At 40.2% G+C, this 25,088-nt stretch overlaps 1 protein-coding gene across 9 annotated transcripts in view; it reads right to left on the minus strand.

Annotated features, from left to right (window-relative positions):
* Positions 1–887: 887 nt before the first annotated feature.
* The window catches only part of OSBPL1A (oxysterol binding protein like 1A), a 103,250-nt gene continuing 79,049 nt past the window's right edge, over positions 888–25,088 (minus strand). For 8 of the 9 annotated variants that reach the window (XM_061597181.1, XM_061597190.1, XM_061597216.1 and 5 more), the window contains exons 22-28: positions 22,681–22,788; positions 21,444–21,533; positions 20,757–20,883; positions 13,284–13,400; positions 9,052–9,175; positions 7,794–7,884; positions 2,318–2,475 (exon numbers count right to left, since the gene is read on the minus strand). In XM_061597181.1, coding sequence (XP_061453165.1) covers positions 2,361–2,475; positions 7,794–7,884; positions 9,052–9,175; positions 13,284–13,400; positions 20,757–20,883; positions 21,444–21,533; positions 22,681–22,788 — 772 coding nt within the window. In that variant the 3' untranslated portion in view covers positions 2,318–2,360. Of the gene's footprint in view, positions 2,082–2,317; positions 2,476–7,793; positions 7,885–9,051; positions 9,176–13,283; positions 13,401–20,756; positions 20,884–21,443; positions 21,534–22,680; positions 22,789–25,088 lie in introns of those variants that run through there. The other variant, XM_061597198.1, reaches the window with a different exon arrangement.

Consider the following 25,088-nt stretch of genomic DNA (forward strand, 5'->3'; position numbering starts at 1 on the left):
TTCGTAGAGCAATGTTGAACCAAAAAATGAAAAGTTTTGGAATAACTGTATTTAGAACCAAGAATTCATTTTGATTTAAAATTTGAGTTTACATTGTAATAGCTGAATAATCTTTCAGATGTTGAGTGCTTTGAAGTAAAATCACATCCCATCTCAAATAGGTGCCTCTCCAAAGAAAGAAGTTTCACAAGCTGTTGAGATAGTTGAGAACTGTACATGCCAAAGTGCATTTTGCAGCATATAGGACCCAAAGACAAATTTGTGATGGTTAAGGAGAGAAGATGGACACTTATTTTTGAATTGGCACATTTATAACAGAATTGCATTAAAATTTTATTTAGAAAAAATAGGAAACGCCACTTCACCACAGGTCAACAGCCATTTTGCCACATGTGGCAAGCGGTGACTATGTTGGACACCAGGGATGTAGAAGCAATGATTCTCACTGCTTCCGTGCATCTCCAAAGCCCAGTATGAAGAGAAGCCAATTACTTCCTTCTCCCCAAGTTCTCTGGTATGGCAAAGAACTTTTTAAAAGTTCAAGGATTTCTCGCTCCTGCCCAACACAAACTGTTTCCACCTCAGAATTTTCCAATAGGTGAAGCAGGGAAGCAAGGCTTTGTTTCATGCTGGACAACCAGGGCAGTTTGGTAGTAGTGGGTCACCACGCTACACTGTGGTGTGGAGATAAATATACCTTATGCAAAATTGCTGAAACTGGCAAATAAGATCAAAACAGTAGTGAAATGAGTAAGATTTGCTGTCTTTACTATTTCAGTAACTACAATGCTTCAGGAAGGGTTGATTCAATAACCATTTTGCAAAACTTAAAAAGTCATCCCTTTCTGGTATGATACCCCCAATATAATAAAGAAATTCCAGCCATGGGACAGTTTAAAGCCTTTATTTAATAGCAATTAAATTATTCAATTAACACTATACTTCCAAACAGCAATTAAATTATACAAGAGCAGCAAGCCCTCTGGAATTTATGTACTCAGTTTTATACAAATATATAGTCCCATAAAGTTTAATGTACCCCAAACAAAGGGGTATATCTGCTGTGTACAGTAGTTTCAGAGCTGCCTTACTTGCTTTGAAATGCACACGACTTTGAGAGTTTGCTTCTGATAGCAAATACCCAGGTACATTTGACGTACCTCACACAGTTAAGTAGGAACAGTTCCTCCTACCTCTGATAGTGCTGAGCACATCTTCATGCATCGCAGATTTTTTTTAAAAATACTTCATCTTAGTTAAACTCAACTTTCCCAGATTTAATGGCTCTTAATTCCATGAAGATTTGGGCATGGTAATAAAAGATGTAAGAGCAAATTCAAAACACTGCACTAAACATGGAATAGACGGTTCTAATAATGTTACCAGTTAATTGTACTTAATATCTGCAGGTGAATGGGAGGGTCAGGCTGGTGCAGAGACAGTAATGTTTTGAGACTCATTATCTAGAAATCAGAATTCTCTGAAGTAATGGAATATCCCCTACAGAAAGTTGAGTAATTCTTCCCAAGAGTGGCATGCCCTTCTCTGGCTTAGAGCCATAGTAGTACTGCATGTCATGAATGTACTTTTGATATTTGTTTTATAAGAGGTTTCAAATTTCCATTATGTGAGCAGCGCTATGACTGACCAATGAGAAAGACAAAAACGTTTCTAGTTTCTGTTTAACCTGGGACTGAACATTAGTTGCACTGTTTTCTTCAGCAAATATAACTAATGCTCCTTCTCTCTGAAACAGGTGTGTGTGTGTGTGTGCATATGTCTATATACATTGTTTAATATGGGAGGGTGACAGACTTCTCCCAGCAACAATCTTGTGCTACCATAATTGCTGCAGAAGCTGCTGAATAGTACATTCATTTAAAAATTGTCTGTATTTTTCTAAGAGTTTAGGAACAAAGGAAAACACTGAAAACTGATTAAGACTTGTTTGTGTTAGGCTCAGACTTCTCACTGGATTTTAATAAATATCAGGCAAGCTGAAGTAGTTTCTGTCCCAGTAATTCCCAGAGTATATCCAGTCATGTCCACTGGTGTATGGATTTGGACCTTGATGGAACCACCTGAAAGGGAGAGGGAAAGGTCACATGTGTATGAAAAGTATATCTATACTTCATTCAAGAGACATTTGAGTTGCCATATGCTCTGGATACACTGGAAGTTCAGTACAATTATCTTCCTCATTGTATCTATTTTAAGAAAGACTTGTTGAAACGCTGGTTCCCCAACTCACTCTTTTTTGATCAGGCTGAAACAAAAGGCAAGGAAAGAGAAGGGATTAATGGTGTTTATTTTTCAATGAAATATATACAAAAGAGGCAACAGTGTACTATGGTCTTATGTCAGGACCGGCTCTGGATATTTTGTTTGTTGAGGGAGGACCCACTCCCAGTCAGAAGCCTAGAGTTGGCCAACCTTCTTTCCTTCATGTCAGCCCTCTTTTTCACTCCTATACACCTGCCCGGAAAAACAGGTGGAGACAACAGTGTCATGTCAGGGGGTCAGCAGAAGGGCTGATAATGCTTTTCCTCCTTGTAGCTTAGCGCATAGTGACCCAGCTTTCAAAACTAGCAAATTTAATTTAAAAACTAGCAAATTTAATTGAAGTAGACACCAAGAAGGGCCCTGGAAGAAATGTCAGCCTCTGCTCCATGTATTCCACTGTGAAGAAAGTAGGGGTTTGTCACTGCTTTCAAAAAAATCAAATGTGCCCATTATGAAAAGGAGAAGGTAGCATAAGCATGAAGAAAACTACCAGAGAACTTGCTAGGAGATTGCATTTTTCCTACAACACTATAGCCATCTTGCAATTGTCGTTAAACAAAGGTCCAGTTCCAACAATACATAAGCCCCAGTTTATGAAGTCAAGAACAAGTGTTGGGGCTGAACACTCCTCCCTCCCACCCTTGTGTACCAGCATTGCCACTTCATTCCTGACTTGAACTGAGCCACAGTTTTCCAGTGTGAACGTAAGGGAGACTGGCATAGCGCAAGCCAAGAATGAAGCAAAAATAGGCATGCCAGAGGAGCGACAGACCAGGAGCGCTTGGCCCTTATGCTTAATCTTAAAGCCAGGAAAAATTGTCCAAACTGGTCCAATCAGTATTGGGATGTTAGAAATAAACAGGAATAAATACATATTATTGAAAATAGTCCAATATTAACTGCTGGATATATTTACTATTCTATTGTAACTTATATGATCATTTTAATGGGGGGGAAATCTATGGTGATTTTTAACACTATCATCCCTCCTCCAGTTGAGAACTTTTGGGTATGCAACCCCATAGCCGTGTTTTGAGGAAGGTTAGGTTTCGATTGTGCCTCAGGACATGTCACACAAAATTTGACCAATGGGGCACATCAACAAAAATCCAACAGGTAAAGAGATTAGAATTTCTTCCATGATGGTATAAACTCACCCTTAATCTACCAAGCCATCTTTAAAATTATGATACTGGAAAAGAATATATTCCTCTGCTTTCCTGCCCAGGTACATCTTAAGAAACCCTGGACATTGACATACGAAGTCTACTGAAATATTAAGCATCAGAACTGCTAAGACACCCCCCTCCAAAAATAATACAAATCAGAATAATCATTTGAGCTAAGTTGGAAAAGAGACAGACGTTTGATGCAAGGACCAAATCATATTTCAAGTATCACTCATTTATAGGAACTGGAAACAACTTTAAGCCTTAAAATGCACAGCTCAGCATGTCAGGAAAGCAAGCAAAAACAAAAAGTATCAAATGATCAAATCTGGGAACCAGGGGCACAGAATGACTTTTGGAAAGAGAAAAAACATGCAATTTACAGTGACATTAGATATATGAATTAGCAAGCCATGAAGGAAACCGCAAAGACTGTTGGTAGCTAGACTCATGCCTTCCACTGTGTATTGTATTTTAATGCAGGCAATATTTGGACATTTGTATAAAAGCTATTATGCACAGACTGCTCAGTAGTGTCTGACAGAAGAACAGAAAATACCTCTCCAACTCTGGAGCCAGAGGAAGCCTTCAGATAATTCTAAGGTTAATTCCTAATTTACAGCTCTGTAAAACGATGCCACATCAGGGAACAACACAGCTAAACTATCTAGTGAAGATTTTTGAGGATGAGTATTCAAATTGCCAGCTGAAGATCTTGGAGGAAAGTGTCAAATTCACATTCTGTTCCTTTAAACGGGCACCACTGTGTTTTTGGGACCAGCATGCATGGGTGGGCATATGCACACGCATTTTTAATGCCAACAAAAATTAAAGCACATATTGCAAACGATATGCAGGGACCAAGGGCATCTTACTCCTACTGTGGTTGCAGTAGAGCCCCTCTCAAACTGGTGCCCTCCAGAGGCTACTGGGCCCCCAACTTCTGCATGGAAACAGCCCCAACCAGCATGGCCAACTGTCAGGGATGAGAGGAGTTGTAATCCAAAAATCTGGCGGGTTGGGGAAAGCAATTGCAGATGAAGTTGTTGTTCTGAAGCCTGGCATGGAAATTTTCTAACCCAGAGCAAGACAACTCCATAACAGTCTACAACAGAGTGCTACGATACCCAGCACTTTTTGTGATAGCTGTGGTGAAGATGAGGGCAAATCATCACACAGGAGGCCATTTCTAGTAGTTCTCTGCATAATGTTTGGAATATCTGGTAGACTCTTGGTAACACTAAGAAATTCCACGTAAAAATATATTTCTTTAGAAATAAATGCAAATTCAGAGTAATGCATAATACAGTTTATGTATATGCATATAAGAGGAGTCACCTCAGGTTCATTGTACTAAGAATAAGATATACAGGATTCATGATTAGCTGCTTCATTATCTCTCTGTTCACATTCTGACCCAGGACCGGAGCCAAGAGAGCTTTTAAAAGCTTCAAAAAAATTAAACATCTCTAAATCTCCATGCTAATATAATATGAAACAGGAAGTTTGTTTGCAAGAATAATTCCAGCAAGAAAAAAAAACTCCCTCAAGTTAGATTCCAGAATCCATTCTGTCCCTGTTCACACCAGCACACGTACTGGGCTCTTTGCCAGTGAAGATAAAAGTAGCCTAGAACACAGTCAAGTATTCATGTCCCATTAAAATCAAGAATGTATCATTGTCCTAGCCACCCAGTTATTATTAAAAAGACTTACTTGTCCCATTCTGAATTTTACTATGCATCGAACAGTGCAAGACAAAGCATGCATTTCTGAAAGTAACTATGATTTGACACATTTTCCTATTCAAAGACAGGAAGCCTAGCTGGTGCCTATTGTGAGAAAGGTAAGGCATGGGAAGTAGTTGAAATTAACATTTTGCGAGATGAAACTGAGGTTATCATACTTTGGACCCACAATGAGAAGACATGATTCATTAGAAAAGACAATGCTGGGAAAAACAGAAGGAAGTAGAAAAAGAGGAAGACCAAACGAGATGGATTGATTCCATAAAGGAAGCCACAAACCTGAACTTACAAGATCTGAACAGGGTGGTTCATGACAGATGCTATTGGAAATTGCTGATTACGAGTACTGAAATGCCTTAAGAACAGCTCAGACTGCAATGCTTTTACTTCTCTTGCATTAAAAATGCATTTCAATTTCATAATTTGTTTTTCCAAGCCCAGAAACCAACAGGATAGAGCCTTATAACACTGACTTCAGCTATTTTTGGTTCAGAAGCAAGCCAACCCATCACATTCTTTGCACAATGGTCCAGGGTTATTAGGGTACATTGGCCTCCTGTTTGCAAGCAATTAAAACATCCTGCTGAAATTAATGATCCTGAAGAAACAGCAACAGTGCTTAAAAATGGAAACCACTTCTAAAAATGGGCATGAAGAATTAATCTGAACCAAAAGTTGAATGTTGTCTTAGTGTGAATGATTCAGACTCTTTGCTTACCTATAATATACACAGTTTTCCTTTTAGGAAAACTTTTTTGCACAGACCTATGTATTTTGCATCATGCAGTTTCCAATACAACTAAATGAACTCATTGTATATGATTTTTTAAATCCCTGATGAACAGCCTTTAAATCTCCTTATTACAAGATAGTAGCATGCGTAAAGCCAAATGAAGAAATGTCTGACTAAACTAATTAAAATAACTAATTAAAAAAATACAGCCACAGGATCAACTGATCACTTTGGTGTTCTATCATTATAAAGCATAACAACTGTATTGCTTTTAAAATTGACACTATTTGTTCTATCAATATAAAATCTGACATGGAGAACCTCCTTGGTGAAATATAAGCTGCCAACATTTCAAACAAAACATAATAAAAATAGCTGTAACAACAGCTCAAAATCTGGAGTAATATCCCATTTTAAGATGTGTTGGTCACTGGCAAAAAGTGGTCATAAAATCTTTTTGGAGGCTGAAATGGCTTTACAACCATTGTTCTCCTTTGTGAAAACACCCACTATAAAAGAAATCTAGTAACTATGAGTTATTGTGCTGCAAAGTACATTCAGTATTATACCAACATGAAAGAAATATGTACAGAGAGTATTAAATGTAGCACATAAACACTATAATTGACACAGTTTGTTATGTTACTGCCCTCAGCACAGTACTTGTTTGGACTGTGTATATAAGAGTGTGTGCCTGCTTCCTTCAGGTTGGTATAGTGTTCAATGTACTTTACAAGCACAATAACTTAAGTTCTGAATATTTTTGCAATCAGGAGCAGTGGTTTAAATGCCTTTTTAAGAATGAGAATGTGGACTGTATTTCACATTATAATTTGCTGCTTTCAATTTCCCCACATTTCAAAACCAACTTAATTACAAGGACGTGAAAACTTACACTCGGCTGTGTGCAGGTGGGTTCACGCGAATGCATAAATGAAGGCAACACAGCAATGCAGACCCTAAGTTTCCATGGAATATTGGTGAAAGTATTACATGTGTACTGTGTCTGCTTGACGTATGTATCCTTTGGAAGAATTATGTATCCAAGCACAGTGATTGGTGCCAAAACAAAGAATTGCACGGAAAAACAAAGCTTAAGCTAAAAAAGGGCTTAAGTTCACAAATTCAAAAAAAGTAAACATGCAGGCTCCACACATTTTATGGATATGAATTCCAATTTTAAAACTTTAAGCCAAGCCTACACCAAAATTCCTTGTAATCAAATTGTGGTATCTTCACAGTTGTGATTTTACCACCTCCCACATACACACTAACATTGAACATGCTTGGGATGCAACAGTAATCAACAGGTGAGTTTCCAAGTCTGTATACCCCTGCTGTTTTCAATGGAGCACTGCTGAAGTGACACAGGACTTTAAAAGTACATTTCTTTTCAAATTCCCCTGGGACCCAAGTACAGAGTAATTCTGGGTCTCCACTGGTAGCCTTAAAATGTTAGGGATTTCCATAGGCTCCAATGTGACTGCACTGAAAATAATTTGCCATTACCTCACCCATGAAAAATCTAATTCCACTCCTGAAACTAGGAGCTAATAAGCTTTTGAAAAGCCCTTTGAAAGCTTAATAGGAACGAAGATCTAGTGAGGGATTAATGACTGAAATGATTTGAAGTAACTGGTTAATCATTGTAGTGCAATATTAAAGGCCCCACCAGAAAATGATGGAGCAGTGAGTTTTCAGACTGTTAGTGATTCCAATAGGAAAGGGTAATATAGCATACAGGCAGTAAAGCTAGAGTGGCTGCTAGCATACTAAGCAAGTATGCTGACGTTTAAAAACAGACTTTAGAAAATTCATCAGCCACTCTTAAATCAAGCACTTTACCCCTAGTTTTACTGACCTCGTCTTCCAGTCTTCCTCTGACTTTGACCGGTTTTTACGAGCAGTTCTTTGTTTTTCTTCAAGTCTTTTCTTTTCTTCACTGGCTACATCTACCAAGAGAGGAAAAAAGGCTGAATCCAATTATAACATATTGAAGAGTACTCAAATAGCTGTAATAGTGCTATGCCAGTAATGGCTTCCATTTTTTTAATGCCATTTTGGTTGGCACAGCTAGGATGCTAAGAGTTCTGTCTGTTTTATGAACTGGATTGTAACTATATAGATTGTTCAGCCACCAGCTCAACTGTAACATTTCTCAAAATAGAAAATGGAAATGGACTTACCTTCAAGTCGATTCCAACTTATGGCGACCCTATTAATAGCGTTTTCATGGTAAGCAGTATTTAGGGGTGGTTCTATCATTGCCTTCCTCTGAGGCTGAGAGGCAGTGACTGGCCCAAGGTCACCCAGTCAGCTTCATGGCTGTGTGGGGATTCGAACCCAGGTCATAGTCCAACACTAACCACTACACCACAGACTCCCAAATAATGGGAGTAGCCAAGTAATGATATATGATGACAGCCACATAAGGTAATTATAACTAAGGGTATGAGCAGAAATCTACTCTGCAACAGGATTTCACCTTCCTCTTCTCTCCCGACCCTCTCTCCAACCCTCTGGAGCAGAGTCTGAGGCTGCAGGAAGGGAGAAGAGGAAGGCGAAGTCCTATTTTGTGAGCAGAAGTGAGTTCTGCTCATGTACAGGCAGTATGAGAGTTAGATACAACCGTGAAATTGTTATTTGCACCATTTTCACTTATTTATGCTGTGAATTTATGTTGGGAGACCAACTGAAGTTTCCTTGTGGTTAATATATTGTGAGCCTTCATCTGTGTTAGGGTAAGTCTGGATAATTTTAATAGCAGTGCTACAAAATTCAGAACGAGCCATTGATAAACTTGACATCATGAGAAAGGACAAGCTGGAACTCGCACTCACAAGGCATAAACCTTCATTAAAATCAAAGAAAGAAAACTAACACTGCATGAAAACAAGCTACCTTGCTAGCTGCAGCATGGAAATATCAGATGTAAATATTCTAAAAACAAGATGATTCCAAGTATTTCCTAATTAGCATTGGACTACTATTTATATCACTAATACAGGCATTCCTTTATGAGGGGCCCTGAAAACATGGTTGCCAAAACAAATCTATACATGAGAAGTATGTTCTATAGAATGTAGGATCTAGATATAGATATTTTTTAAAAAAATTACCTATGTCACCATTTTCCATAGCTCTTATATCTGGTCTTAGCCTGCAGTCAGTTTTAGGAATAACACTTTCCATTTCTTGATCCAATTCATTCAAAGCCATAGCAAAGGTAGTGAAGTTGTACATCTAAAAAAGCCAACAAAGTGCTTTTTGAACATTCTTTTACTTTATTGAGGAGTATCATTTGTTAATAGGTTTACACACTTTCAGAGGACATATCCAATGGAGTTTGTCAGAGGATCAGTCTTGGGTCCTTTTATTCAATATTTTCATTGAAAGAAGAAGGAGCATATTCATGAAATCAACAGGTATCAAATTATTTAAGGGACCTTTTAAGCAGAGGAAAAGAGTGAGACATTGTGCAGGATGAACTGGAAGGCCTTAGAGACTTAGAATTAGGTAAGTCGAATAGGACAAACTTCAACATCACAGAAAGCATTAGGCAGCACAGTGAAGTATAGATTTCTGTTATTTGCTGTGAGCACAACAGCTGAGAAAACAGACAAGGAAATCTTGATTGCCACAAGATGATTATAGGGGCTATAGGCTGCCCGTGTGATGGCAAGCATTTACTAATGTTAAATGCTTAGACGCCTACTTTGGCATTTAGCGGCAAATAATAGTAGGAACTAATCAATACTACTGCACAGGTTACTAGATTGTCTCTTTTACCCCCTACGTAAAATACAAAGAATCCTAACTTGGTCATAAGGGAGAGAAAAAAGTATTAAAATATACTCAAATAGCACTGTTCTTCCTTTGCATATATACAGCAGTGCACATTAGGGTATATATTTAATACTTTTTTCTCTCTCTTATGACCAAGTTAGGATTCTTGGTCTAGCAGCTTGCTAGTTCATATTCTGTTCATTGTGAATCTGATCTCAGGGAAGAGCCCCATACTCATAAAACACATTAAAATCAGCAGCAAAAATCCCAAAGTTACATATTACAATTTAAGAAAAAATATATATAAATCTGATACATGGCACATACTCACTCATCAATAGGTCTGGCAGAATAGACTTTCAGTTGGCAACAAAAACTAGCTAGGGTTGGTACCAGAGTATTCCATAGCAAGGTACCATCACTGAGAAGGTCCTATCATGAGTCCTGGTCCCCTGGGCTTTGTTTGGTGATAGTACAAACAAAAGGGCCTCCTTGACAGCTCTCAATCCACAGGCACAACAGTACCAGGAGAAGCACCTTCAGGTAGCTGGGTCCTAAGGGATTTAGGACTTTATATACTAAAACAAACACCATTAATTGAGCTCAATATCCAGTGTACATATTTTATAGCTGGTAAGAGTGCAAGATGGCTAGAGCGCAATTGGTGAAAGACGTGCTATGAGGCTGACCAGCATGAATGAAACAACCATGTCTACTGTGTGGAGGTGAGGGTGTATAAGAACTCCTACTTCTCTGCCTCCATTGTATCCTCAAGCAGCTTGTGATGTCCCTGTATTTTAATATCTGTAAATATGGTAAGTGCGGGTTTATTAAGCGATATATGGTAAGTGACTGAGTGAGAGGGGGGAGTACATGGGCAAGAATGCTGGAGAATGTTGGATGATTATTGGCTGAGTGAATGGCTGAAGGTATAAATGAGAGGATGATAGTTGAGTCGGGGGGAGTTGTTGGGGGAGTTGTGAGAGTCGTTAGTGGAGAGTTATTTGGATGAGTTGGTTGGCAGAGTTCTGAGGGAGGCTTGGATTGTATTTGGCTGATATTTAGGCAAATTATATATGACCAGAAACATAAAGAGTGACACCGTATGAAACCATACGCTTGCTAAGTCTACCTTACATGATCTTGTTATTTCCTGGTGTTTATAAATAAATATTTTATTGGTTTACCAAAAGCCTGATCCTTGGCTGGGGTTGATACAGACCAGAAGGGTGGGCAGGGTAATACCAAAGGCTGGAGAGAAACAGTATCAAATGGTGGCAGCGGTGAAGACAGATATATTGTAACATCGTCAAGCATATAGAGCAACCCAGGGCTGTATACTTTATAGACAAAGTACAGGGGGGTTGTGGACGGCAAGGGCACTCAGACACATAGTAACAAGAAGCCAGAAGGAGACTAAAGGCGAAGTCTCAGGCAGTATTGTTTACAGGAAGTGGCTGGTAGTGCTGCCTAGCAGTGGGATCTTGTGAGATCTGTGCTAGAGCATGTGAGGGAACAAATAAAAACCGAGATCCTGACAGGTGGTGGCCCTGGTGGGAGTATCACAGGTAGAGCCAGCTGTGGGATCGTGTCACAGCTCTCCAGTGGAGCTTTTTTGTACTGTCCCGGGTCTGTTAACATCTACTCCAGGAAATGGAGTTTTAGACCCTTCAGAAGCCCACTATGTACTGTTTACAAGGCAACTTCCAAGGGTAAAGTTGTTTGCCTCCAGAGCAATTTTGACACCCCACCCATGTTTACTATAGTCTTCAATGAGGTGTGCAGTGCAATGTCTGCTGCAACTTTTTGGGATCAGTTTCAGCTGATGCAGGCTCATGATGTGGACAAGGTGGTTGTGACAATGCAGCCAGCAACATGACTTCTTGTCCCTTGGCTTATTAAAGCTTGGCAGGGGGTATGGCAGACTGGATCCAGGCTGTGGTCAAGATGTCCTTGTGGGAGGGAGTAATCTAAGCTGCCTTGAAAGAGGCAGTAATCTAACTACTCCTGAAAAAGCCCATCTGGGACCCAATGGTTTGTGACAACTACTGCCTGGCTGCAGATGCCCCCTTTTTAGGGAAGAGTTGTGATGCAGCAATTGTAGGTATGCTTAGATGAAATAGATTATCTTGACTCATTCCAATCTGAGTCCAGGTCTGGTTGTGGGACTGAATCATCCTGATAATGACTTTTCTCAGGAGAAGGACAGGGGGAGTGCAACCCTGTTATTCTTATTTGATCTCTCAGTGGCTTTTGATACCACTGACTATGGGAGACTAGCATTGGGCAATTATCTTGCAGCCCTCTGGTAGGTGTGCTGTTGGGTGCGCAGGGTACCATCCTGTCCCCAATACTGTTTAACATCTATTTTATATGAAGCCCTTGGGAGTGGTCATGAGAAGATTTGGGGCAAAGTGTCAGTAGTACACTGATGAAACCCAGCTCTATTTCTTAGTAACATCTGAAATCAGGAAAGGCTGTGCAAGCCCTGGACCAGTGCCTAGACTCAGTATTGGGCTGGATGAGGGCCAATAAACTGACTCTGAATCCTAGCAAGACAGAGGTGCTGTGCTGTGGGTAGGTGGATCCCACTGGCTGCCCATTAGCTAAATTCAAGGTGTTGGTTTTGGTGTATAAAGCCCTATACAGCTTGGGACCAGGATACCTGAAAGATTGTCTTACCCCTTATATATACAGTTTATCACTGCTCTGCAGGTGAGGACCTCTTCCAGATACTATCTCATCAGGAGGCCCATTCCACACAACATAGCAATCAGGCCTTTAGTGTTGTGGTACCTACCCTTTAGAATTCCCTCCCCTGAAAAATTAGACAGGCACCATCTTTGTTGTCTTTTTGGTGCATACTGAAGACCTTACTCTTTCAACAAATGTTTTAAGTAGAGACCTTATTCCAGTATGCATCTGTGTTAGAATTGTTGTTAAAGTTGTTTTTTAAAGAAAGATTTTTTAAAAGATGTTTTGCTTCTAAGATGTTTAGTTTTTATGATGTTTTTAATGTTCTGTCATTTGGGAAGGGATGATGATGATAACAATAATAAAACTCAGACACGTTCCAGTCAGTGCCCTGGTGGCTGCAATTGCACAAGCTGCAATCTCTGAGATATTTTCAAGGGCAGGCCCACATACTTTACATTACAGTAGTCTAACTAGGAGGTTACTATCTATGTTAAAGACTGCAGCCATTAGTTCTTATATCCCCAAATTTCCATGAGTAAATTTCTAGCCACTGATATGGAGGATTGTGTGTTTTACCAATGATACACACTGCAGTGGAGATGGCTAAAGGGTGGGGGAGAATCAAATTTAGCTGTTGGACACCAAACTGTAATCTGAATTTTGTTTCCTGAAATGGAAGCATGAGTTAGAGAAAATATACTCATATTCTCTCCCTCTCTCTTCACCTATGTACCCTTTTCCAGGCAACGTGAGATACATCAAATGTTGTACTCTCACATACAAACAATAAAAAACGAATACAGAATGTATGCATAAGCCCTGAGAGACAGCAACAAATGGATAAAATATAGCTAAGGTTCTTCCTCACCTGTGCTGAGTTTGAAGGCCTTGGAGCTATCCTCCATAATAACACACTTCCAGGAATAACACATACACTCTCCGAATCTGGTAAGGGCATCTCATCCAGTTCCTCGGAACTGGCCATCTAAAAGAAGAATGTAGCATGAAAACCAGAAGCTGCAAAACAATCCTTCACAGTAGCTTTAGTAGTTCAAAAGAGACAAAAATTCAGGCACTGATAGAATATACATAACTAACCATTTTAAAAAAAAGGTTTTACAGGTCCATGGTCAAAATGAAGAACATTTTGGGTACCATGGGAGATAAAATTTAATAATCTCAAATATTGTGAAAGGGGAGAGGGGGGGATTGTTCAGAGAAATGTCATAATTTGATCACCCTAGAACATTCCAGTATTTAATTAATGAGCTTGTTGCCATAGGCAGCAAGGGATTCCATGTAGGCAAGTGAGCAGGATGGCAGATTAAGGACAGATCGCTCCGTCCCTCCTCTGCCAGCCTACTTCTTTTTCTGTACTGGATGCAAAAGTAGGCAAGCCTGCACACAAACCAAGTTGGCTGGCAGATAAGGCATGATGAGATTCACAAGGATACATTTCAGCCCCATTAAATCACAGGTGGCCAACCTGTAGGCCTGGGGCAACATGTTAGATAGTGATAATTTCCCCCTCTTCTCCAAAAGAACTCAAGACAGCTTACATAATGCTCCCAGATGGTCTCCCATCCAAGCACTAACAAGACGTACTTAGCTTAACAAGGTTTCTATATCTTGTGCCTTCAGCCTGCAGCCATAATCCCACTGGTGTGATAACAGTCAAATCACGTAAATGGCAGAGGCAAAGATTAATTGTGTAAGAATTACGGATCTTATGCCTGAATTGTATCATAACCTGCCCTGCTTGTGAACATCTTGCTGGCTACTGTTGGAAATGGGAAGCTAGACCATGGGTGGGGAAACTCCAGCATCACCTGGAGACCCAGACCACAATTCCCATCACTCCTGACCATTGGTTCTTCTGGCTGGGACTAACGGGACATGAATTCAACAACCTCTGGAGTGCCACAGGTTCTCCATTCCAGAGTAGACCTTTGATTTAATCAAACAAGTCAGTTTTTATCTTTTAAGATTCTAGCTCAAATGCATTGGGGCGGGGAGAGAATGTGCATGTATGATAGTGTTCCATCGACTGCCTGGGGAAGCACAAAAGAAGAAGTCTAGGGTTCTGTACCAGTTATGGACAAAATAACTACAGCTCTTACATTAGATTGTATACAAAACAAGATTATTAGAAGGAAGAAACCATCAGGAAGCAAAGCTTTGTGTCGCTTTCTTCTTCTCCCCTTCAAACCAAACATGTCAGTTTTCGGTTTACTTAATTGGCTTTTTAGGTCTTGTTTACTGCTCATAAGTTCTCCTATGTGCTAGATTGGTCTGATCTTAGTGTGAGATACTTGTTGCAGTTCACTAATAGGCAAAAAACCTTGTGGTTTAAGAAGGTACCTATAGCCAACACATGCTTCTATCAAACTTTAAAAAGCAGGGGAAATGGGCAGCTATACTGAATGCACCAGGGGTGCAGGAGACCTGACCTCCTCTCTGAGATATTGGACTGCCCTACAAATTTGTCAAAATGCAAATACAATTTGGGTTGGTTTTTCACTGTCCAATCCACTTCCTGTGTAGCTTGGAAGAATTTGGTAACATGTGCCTCTGAGTATATGGTGAGTGGTGGAGATGGAGTTACATTTTTGTATGTTTGTTGGTGTTCTTACTTTGCTTCTTTTCTGTGTTACTACTGCTTTTACAGAGAATCTAACCTAGAAAATTATATTTCTCTCATTATTCATCCTAGAAACCTGTGTCAAATTTATTTTTATTAATTTCAAAGCTTTTTTATTGGTCGATGTGATATGATGGTGAAGATAGCCTTTTTGTTTCAAACTGGAGGTTATGCTCCATTTGTATTCTGGGTGCCTTCATCTGAGGCTGAGGCAGTGACTGGCCCATGGTCACCCAGTGAGCTTCATGGTTGTATGGGGATTTGAACCCTGATCTCCCAGGTTGTAGTCCTAGGATAGGTAAAACTGACCATGGGGGAGGAGAAGGGGGGAAGGATGGGATTGGAAGAGGGAGGGGTGAGGAAAGGGAAGGGGCAAGAGAGGGGATAGGAGGGAGGAGGAGGGGAGGGCAGGTTTGATCAGGAGGAGGGGAGGGGAGGAGATTGGTTGATTGGGCACTGGGCAGAGGGGAAGCCCCTTTCCTTTCCAAAAGGAAAACATTGTGAACACTATCATTCTTTTCCAGGGTTTCCCCCACCTTTTTATTCTACAGCAGGCACATGTAGCCTCCCACCCAAATTTAAACCAAAGCTGTCCTTGGCCACATCCACACCAGACTGTTATTTCACTTTAGGCAGTCATGGCTTCTCCCAAAGAATCCTGGGAAGTGTAGTTAGTGAAGGGTGCTGAGAGTTGTTAGGAGATGCCCTGTTCCACTCACAGAGCTTCAATCAGAGCTGCTGACTGTTAAAGTGGAAAGAAGGCCAGGCCACAAAGGAAGAGTAGAGACAGGTATCACGGAATTGCAGGGATGGCGTCAGGAAGGCTAAAGCTGAGAATGAGCTGAGGTTAGCGAGAGATGCTAAAAGCAACAAAAAAAACTTTCTTCAGCTACGTCCATAGTAAAAGACAGAGAAAAGAAATGGTGGCACAGCTACTCAATGAGAATGACAAAATGATAACAGATGACAAAGAAAAGGCAGAAGTCCTCAATTCCTACTTAGGCTCAGTCTTCTCCCTAAAAAAGGTCTATGACCCTCCTGGGAAACATGAAGTGGAAGGGGCACGATTGGAGCTTGAGACTGATAGACAAACGGTCAAGGAATACCTAATGACTTTGAACGAATTCAAATTGGCAAGGCCTGATAAACTGCATCCTAGAGTATTGCAGAAACTGGCTGAAGAACTCTCAGAACCACTGTCTATTATCTTTGCGAAATTGTGGAGGACTGGTGAAGTGCCGGATGACTGGAGGAGAGCTAATGTTGTCCCTATCTTCAAAAAGGGCAAAAAGGAGGAACCGGGGAACTACAGACCAGTCAGCCTAACATCAATCCCTGGAAAAACTCTGGAGCAGATTATAAAACAGTCAATCTGTAAGCACCTTGAAAACAATGCAGTGATTAGTAGAAGCCAACATGGATTTATGAAGAACAAATCCTGCCAAATTAATCTTATCTCGTTTTTTGATCGGGTAACCTCCCTTGTAGACTGTGGGCATGCTGTGGACATAATATATCTCGACTTCAGCAAAGCTTTTGACAAAGTGCCCCATGATATTCTGATTAGCAAACTAACTAAATGTGGGCTGGATGGAACAAGTATCAGGTGGATCCACAGTTGGCTCCAGAATCGTACTCAAAGAGTGCTTATCAATGGTTCCTTCTCAAACTGGGCAGAAGTACCAAGTGGGGTACCACAGGGCTTGGTCCTGGGCCCAGTGCTCTTCAACATTTTTATTAATGACTTGGATGAGGAGGTACAGAGCATGCTTATCAAATTTGCAGATGATACAAAATTGGGGGGCATAGAAACAAAATTCAAAGGGACCTTGATAAGCTGGAGCACTGGCTGAAAACAACAGAATGAAATTCAACAGGGATAAATGCAAAGTTCTACACCTAGGAAAAAGAAACCAAATGCACAGTTATAAGATGGGGAAATAATTGGCTCAGCAATATGACATGTGAGAAGGATCTTGGAATTATTGTTGATCACAAGCTGAATATGAGTCAACAGCGTGATGTGGCTGCAAAAAAGGCAAATGCTATATTAGGCTGCATTAACAGAAGTATAGTATCCAATTCACGTGAAGTATTAGTTCCCTTCTATTCAGCACTGGTTAGGCCTCATCTTGAGTACTGCGTCCAGTTCTGGTCTCCGTACTTTAAGAAGGATGCAGACAAACTGGAACAGGTTCAGAGGAGGGCAACAAGGATGATCAGGGGACTGGAAACCAAGCCCTATTAGGAGAGACTGAAAGAACTGGGCATGTTTAGCCTGGAGAAGAGAAGACAGGGGAGATATGATAGCACTCTTCAAGTACATGAAAGGTTGCCACAGAGGAGGGCCGGGATCTCTTCTTGATTGTCCCAGAGTGCAAGAGACTGAACAATGGGCTCAAGTTGCAGGAACCCAGATTTCGACTGAACATCAGGAAAAATTTACTCACTGTTAGAGCCATATAATAATGGAACCAATCACCTAGAGAGGTAGTAGGCTCTCCAACACTGGAGGCATTCAAGAGGCAGCTGGACAGCCATCTGTCGGGAATGCTTTGATTTGGATTCCTGCATTGAGCAGGGGGTTGGACTTGATGGCCTTATAGGCCCCCTCCAACTCTACTATTCTGTGATTCTAAATCACTCTGGCCACTGGAGCTCTGTCAGGGGAACAAGCCTCCTCTCAGCACCCTTCACAAACCACACTTCCCAGGATTCTTTTGGGGAAGCCATGACTTCTCACGTGAAATCAAAGTCTGGTGTGGGTGTGGCCCCCTGATTAGGCAAGTCAAGCAGCTGGGAGTCTGGCTTTTAGAACACTAACAGTTGGTTCTTACTGAGGATGCCCGACCTTATCATTGAGTTCTAGCCAAAATTTCTTAAATTAATTAAAAATCAGCCTGGCATTTTTTAAAACTTTTAAATTGCAGAAGATGAAGGTCAGAGTACGGGGCAAAGTCAGTAATAGGATTACAGGTACTCTGTGAACATGGCTGATTTTTAGTTAATTTCAACAGATTATGAGAACGCTGACAGAAAAAAGTCCAAAAGGGGTCTGGTTTTTCTCTCTCTCTTTTTACACTTTGAACTCTCTATTCTCTCTGACTGTTTTGTGTATCACCATGAAAATGTAGAGCAAATGTTTCTGAGTTCAGGACTATAAGTTTTGTAAGGTTTTGTTTTGAAATGATCTTATGGGAAGGATCAGTTTGGCATGGGGGGGTATTTTCAATTTAACATTACAGAATGTGAAAAATCCATACTGATTATAGTAGCTGTATAATTATGATCCTGGCCCAAGCTATTCAGTTCTCCCCAAGTTTAATTTGGCAAATACATTTCTTATTTTCCCTTGTGTTCACACTTTGTTTCGCTCCTTTGCTATTGCTGGTATTCTCCCCCTGCCTCCCACAAAATTTATTTCAGTTCTAAATGTCCAGCTTTTTAATCCAAACTTTTTGGGAAGGGGTTCTATTGACCCTGCTCATTCTCTGACTGGAATTTGGGGATACTGTTGATTACTGTGGAGGTGACAATATACTAGGACGGGGTGGGGAACAGGATCTGGCCAGCTCCCCCACCCCTCATGAGCCATGATGTCAGCTGACCCAATGAAGCTTCCTATATGGGCCAGTCAGCTGACAGACACTTAGAGCAAGTCCCACTTTAGGCAAGGAATGACTGCATTACCGATTTCAACCAATTCCTATGCAAAGCAGGGCTTGCTATCACTGCTGTGATCAATTGATAGGTGCTTACAGCAAGTCCCACTTGCCAAGGAACCATCAGGGGCACACTTTAAGGTTCCTGACTGTTCTTTTGTAGCTACCCCGCACCTGATGTCACATATGATGTCAGGTGTGGGGTAAGTGGGTTTCATTTGCCAGGTCCATGGGCTAGAGGTTCCTATCACTATGCTAGGAGGACTATGTTACAGGCCTACTCCTGTGTAATTTCTGCAATAAAAAGTACAGCCAATTAAAATTTTTTGATAAGGCTGATCTGCATCAGAACAAATGATTTATGAGATCACAACCTTAATCTTGAGAATCTGAGATTTAAAAAAATTGAATGCACTCAGTAATATAAATGAAGCTGTAGCAAAACAGGATGATATCCAGCTGTCATATTCAGATTGCAGCCATTAAAATTAATGGACCTAAGTTACTGAAGTCCTTTGACTTCAGTGGGTCTATTCTGACTAGTAATGGATTTCATCCACAGTGTTATAATCAGCAAGAAAAGAGGCAAATGACAACATGCTACTCAAAAGTTTCTAGAAGAGCTTTGAGATATGTCACCTTCAAACCCCTGACATTAATAAAGCCGCTATTACCCAGTTCTATTTTCCTTGAAACTTCCATATATCTACAGGCCAGAGAAAGTCTTCATATCTTTTAGCACTTTGCATTTTGCTCCACAACAGCAGCAATTGTCTACATAACCAGAGTTTGCTAAGTATGCAAGAGGCATATATGAATGGTATGTTTTTCTTCTCTGCTTTTGCTGTTCCCCTGGGCCCTTCACAATGCAGTCCTCCAAGACAGAAGTAGATCTCTAGAGCTCCTGATAATGAGTACAGAAAGCTGTGTTGTAGGCAGCAATCATGTGAATCACTACTAGGGCATTCAGAAGACAGACACTCTGAAATTACAAACATTAAAAATGTAGCCGAATCAGTATCGCACACACTAAGAGAAAGATCCAGCCAAATTTAACCATGGGCTTGAATCTCTCCCAGCTTTGGTTGTTCAGTCCCTATGATTAGGTGAACAAAAATAAGTTTCCTTTCAACTTGAATTAATTTCAAGGTCTTTAAAAATCTATGAGCTGCTTTCTGCCATGAGGTTAATCAACCCAGTAGCAGACACCATTGTCTGTGATCGTTTGTAGAAAGCTGCAGTCCCCCCATCTTACAAAAAAGAAATCCACAAAAATTTTAAAGCAAACCCCTCCCCTGCCTTAGGTGTCATCTGCAAGGATCAATCCAAGGAAAGGAAATAGCACTGTAATGAAATGTAAAGGCCTTTTGTCTACTGGGAAGGATTTTCAAGGTACCTCTAATTATAGGAATACAAGTTGTCACTATGTCCTGTTTAAGGTAATCATTCAAGGCTTCATCAACCATGGTTTATGATGCAAGGAACAAGTGTTAGGACCAAGCACTCCTCCCCTCAAATGCCAGCTTCATTGTGAAGATCCTGGTTTTTGTTAAGTCAGAGTTCCTTGTTACATCCAAACAAGGAAACTCTAGCTTAACATTACTAAACCAGACTGATAAGCCAGGATGTGACCTAGCTTGTTTTCCTGATTTGTTAACCAGCACTAAGCCAGAGTTCTACCATTTGGGCATAACAGGAAACTCTGACTTGATAAAAGCCAGGAAATTTGTGCCAAAGATGGATGGAGTAATGGAAGAGTGCTTGGGCCCGATGCTCTTTCCTAGTTTTATAAACCATGGTTTATAAAGTCTTGAACAACTGTCCAAACTAAGTCACATTGTGAACTAGATATGCAAAGCTCCCCCAGGGCTGGAGACACCTTTTGGGATTTTTGGAATTGTTGAGAAAGCATAATAGTTGTGCAAGTCCTTTCAAATTGTTCACAACCCTTTCAGGTATTTAGTCCAGAACAAGACATCTACACTTTTAAATTTTGAACAGACATCCCTATTGCTATGCTACCTTTTAATATTAATACCTGTTTATTGTTTTTCTTCTCTTCTGTGTTCTTCTTGTCATTCTTTTTGTAAGCTTCAAACGTTGCAAGGTCAACACTGTACAAACACTCAGTCCATTTTCCATACAGCGCACAAAGTTTCTTTTTGCTGTCAAAACCCCCAAAAGAAGCCAATGAAGAAAGAGCAGAAATATTGGCTTAGAGTATTCAGGTTTACACTCTAAACAAAAGTTAAGATAGCAAATGGTCAACCCTCAGAAGATAGCCTATATTGAAATCAGATGCAGGGAAACTTTTTCAGACCAAGGGATGCATTCCCTCATGGACCATCTCCCAGGGGCCGCATGCCACTGATGGGCAGGGCCAGATGCAAAAGACGGATGAGCAAAGGATGTGACCCTTGCCTTTGATTAGTAGGCTACATTTTAGCCATGCAAAAACCAGTGCTTTCTACACACTAATCTCTCCATCAAGGGAAGGAGGTGTGAAGCAGGGCCAATGAGGGGTGTGGCCTGGGGAAGGACCAGAGCAGAGTTCTAGGGTCAGAGAGAGGGGGGCCCTGGAGGGCCACATTTGGCCTCTGGGGATGACGTTCCGCATCCTTGGCCTCAATACACAATGTGAATTAGACTAGCAAACATTTCAGCCCTTTTGAAATTATATGCTTCCTCTATGTTTCAGAAACAAAAGTAGAAAGGGCTAATTTACCTTTTATCCAGAATGCAGCCTTCAACTTTGTGCAATTCTTTTCCAAAAAGACCACAGGGTTTGAAGCTTAACAGACATTTTTCACCAGTTCTGTGGAAAAATATGAAATTGAAGCCTATGCCTTTCACAGTTTACACTTCACCATCAAATACTAGCTAAAGCTGCAATCCAGTAATACTTACCTGGGAGTAAGTATTGAACCCAATGGAACTTACTTGTGAATAGACATGTATTGGATTGCAGCCTAAACCATCAATACTGATGCATCTCTTTATCTTGGACTTTTGACACCTGAGATATATATTTTCAGGACCCACCCTATTCCTGTGACTGAAATGTATTTGAAACTATTTTTAATATTGAATTTTAAATTGTTGTAGCCTGCCCTGGGACCTTATGATGAAAGGCAGGCAAGTGTTGAAATAATAACAATAATGAATTAATAAATAATGAAAAATAATTATTTAAAGTGATCCAAGCAATCAAGCTCTAGATCCTGTGGCATTCAGCACAATATATGTACTACATCTGCCTTGAAGTTTTGAGGTTTATTTTTTATTTATTTCACAACATTTATATAAATAAAACCTTGAAGGGGTTTAAAAAAGAATTAAAACATGAAAATGATCAATAAAAGACAGTTTAAAAACAAACATTTCTTAAAAAATCAAAAATCAAAATTAAAAGATTAAAATGCATGTCAGCATTCTACATGTCTGGATAGGTCTTCCTAAACAAAAATATTTTAAGCAGTTGCCAAATGGATTACAACAAAGATGCCTGCCTGATGCCAATATGTAGGCAGTTCCAAAATGTCGGTGGTGCCAAACTAAAAGATCGATTTCTTACAAGTGCAGAACAGGTATTATGTAGCATCTGTAACAGTGACAGTTCTGCGGACTGAAGGTTGAATGGGCATATATATACACTACTAAGGAGATATTTTGAAAAGGGTTAAATTTTAAAAAGACCCCCTGATCAAATATTAATTAAATGCATTGGATTTCTGACCAATATAAAGCAGTAACATAATATTCACCAACATGGTCAAGGAAGTTGCTGAGTTACAACTGCACTTTCTAGAAACATTTTATAGTTCTAGTCATATTGACTGACAACATCAAATCCTTTAATTATGCCTTTTTATTATGCATTGGAATTAGAGTGCATTTTATATTTGTTACAAGTTGAGCATGTCATACTTTCAAGCTAAGTAGGAAGACGATTTCCAGCTTACTTGTGATTGGTTATTTCCATATTTCCATATTGCTCAATCCAAAGCTTGCCCACAATAATATTATGCACACAGCATGTAGGATTTGTCCATGTGTATGCTTCGTTGTGTCTGAAAGTCAGGGAGAGAGAGAACACAAGCTGTTATGATTCACATTTTAAAAACAAAATGATGCTATTATTATTATTATTATTATTATTACATTTAGATCCCACCTTTCCTCCAGAGAGCTCAAGGTGGCATTCAGACATGGCTCTCCCCCTCTCGATTTTTTATGTACTCCCTGTCATAACAGTTTCAGTGCACTCATCTGCTGACAGAAGTGAGATGTTTCCATGCCAAAGACATTTAACTCCAGGATCCTTCTACACTGGATCATTTTTTCAAACCTAGCACATTGCATGCTCTGATGTGACTTCTTGTTGGCTATTAAACCGAGAAAGCCGAGGTTAAATTTCCACAAGTGAGCTATGTGACTTAGCAGCGAAAGTTGGCAGAGCTCGAGCCATCTTCAAGGACACGTTGCTAAGAAACCTAGGCTCGGGCAGCTGGCCTTATCTATATAGAGGGCCAGCAGACACTTATGAGTGTGGGGGTCGAGGAGTTTGTACAGAGAGAGCTTGTGATATATTGTCAGTAAAGTGACTCTTAAAACTTATTGCTTGTCCGGCTCATTGCTTCAACTGGCATCTAGCCTGTCACTATACTGTTCTGCATCCTGGGCATCTGCTTGCGCCAGATACAACATCCAACAAGTGGTAGCAGAGAATGGTTACCTGGTGCTGATGGTTACCTGGTGCTGAGGATTGCAGAAAAGCGGCAGAGAAAAGCCAGAACTGCAGACCAGCGAGTAAAACAGCAGAGAGACAGAGAAACCGAAAGCTGAGCTGAAAGCTGTGAGAGAGCCGTGGGAAAAACTGACTGAAGGACAGAGGTGAGAAGCTCTAATTACAAAGGCGGTGAACTGTGAAAAGTGAAAGTATGTCTGTTACGTTATCGGCCGGGATTCCCTTGGAAAGGCTGACAGGGAAAAATTATGGCACTTGGAAACAGAGAATGCAGGCTTTTCTAGTGAAAGAAGACCTGTGGAAAGCTATCGCAGAAGACCCACCCGCCGTGGTGCCAATTCCAGCAGATTGGAAAAGGCTGGATGAGAGGGCAAAGGCGTTAATTGTTCTTTCTATTGATGATTCTCAATTACTGCACGTGCGTGATGCAACAACAGCTAAGGAAACCTGGGAAACTTTAAGAAATATTCATGTGAAAAAGACTGCTAGTTCTAAAATATATCTTGCCAGAAAATTGTATCAGATGCGCTTATCTGGAGATACAACCATGTCAGAGCATTTGTTGGAAATAAACAGACTGTTTACTGAGTTGTCAGAACGTGAAATTGAACATTCTCAAACGCAAAAAGTGTATATCACATTATCTTCACTAGATTCAAGTTATGATAGTCTGGTGAGCTCTTTGGAAGCAATGGACGATGCAAATCTCAATATGGATTATATAGAAGGCAAACTTTTACAAGAATTCCAAAGGAGGCAGGAAATGGCAAAGCAGGAAAAGACTGAGTCTAAACACAACGTGGAAAAACAGAACAACAAAGCTGCACAAGAGAGACTGTATGGACAAAAAGCATGTTACTTTTGTGGTTCCAAACAACATCTTCAAAGGAATTGTGAAGCAAGAAGAAGAGAAAGAGGAAGAAAACCATGTGTACAGGTGATCTATGCTAGTAAGAATAAGCAATGTATTAACAATGAGCAGGGAAATAACTGTAAAGATTTATGGGCAATTGACAGTGGGGCAACAATAGTATAATCAAAGATAAATCTATGTTTCATACATTTTGTGACGTAGAGGATCATGTAATAATGGCTGATGGATCTAAGAAACAGATCAAAAGTAGGGGTACAGTGAAATTAGGAGGTTTCAATACCATTATGACAGATGTGCTGTTTGTTCCTGATATCAAATATAACATTATGGCTGTGTCGAAACTCAATGAAATGGGGTTCACAGTAATGTTCAAAAGGGGTTCAGTGCATGTAATGAGAGGAGAAAAAATATTCATGAAAGGAATAGTGAGGGACTCATTGTTCTTCTTACACGTGAAACAAACAAATCATGTACTCATGTGTGCTAATAAGAAACCCCATAATAATTGTGTTCATTTATGGCACAGAAAACTAGGCCATATAGGATATGAAAATGTGGTGAAAACAACAGAGAACAGTAATGATGTGACATTGAGAAACTGTGAAAAATATGTAGACTGCCACGTGTGTAAACAAACTAGGGCAGTTGTGGCTGCAAAGAACAAAGAAGCCATGCCCAGTACAAATGCACCTTATCAATTAATACACGTGGACTTAGTGGGGCCATTTCAACCTACTCAGGGGGGTGCA

Source organism: Rhineura floridana, chromosome 1, assembly GCF_030035675.1.
Source record: "Rhineura floridana isolate rRhiFlo1 chromosome 1, rRhiFlo1.hap2, whole genome shotgun sequence".
Classification (NCBI taxonomy): Eukaryota; Metazoa; Chordata; class Lepidosauria; order Squamata; family Rhineuridae; genus Rhineura; species Rhineura floridana.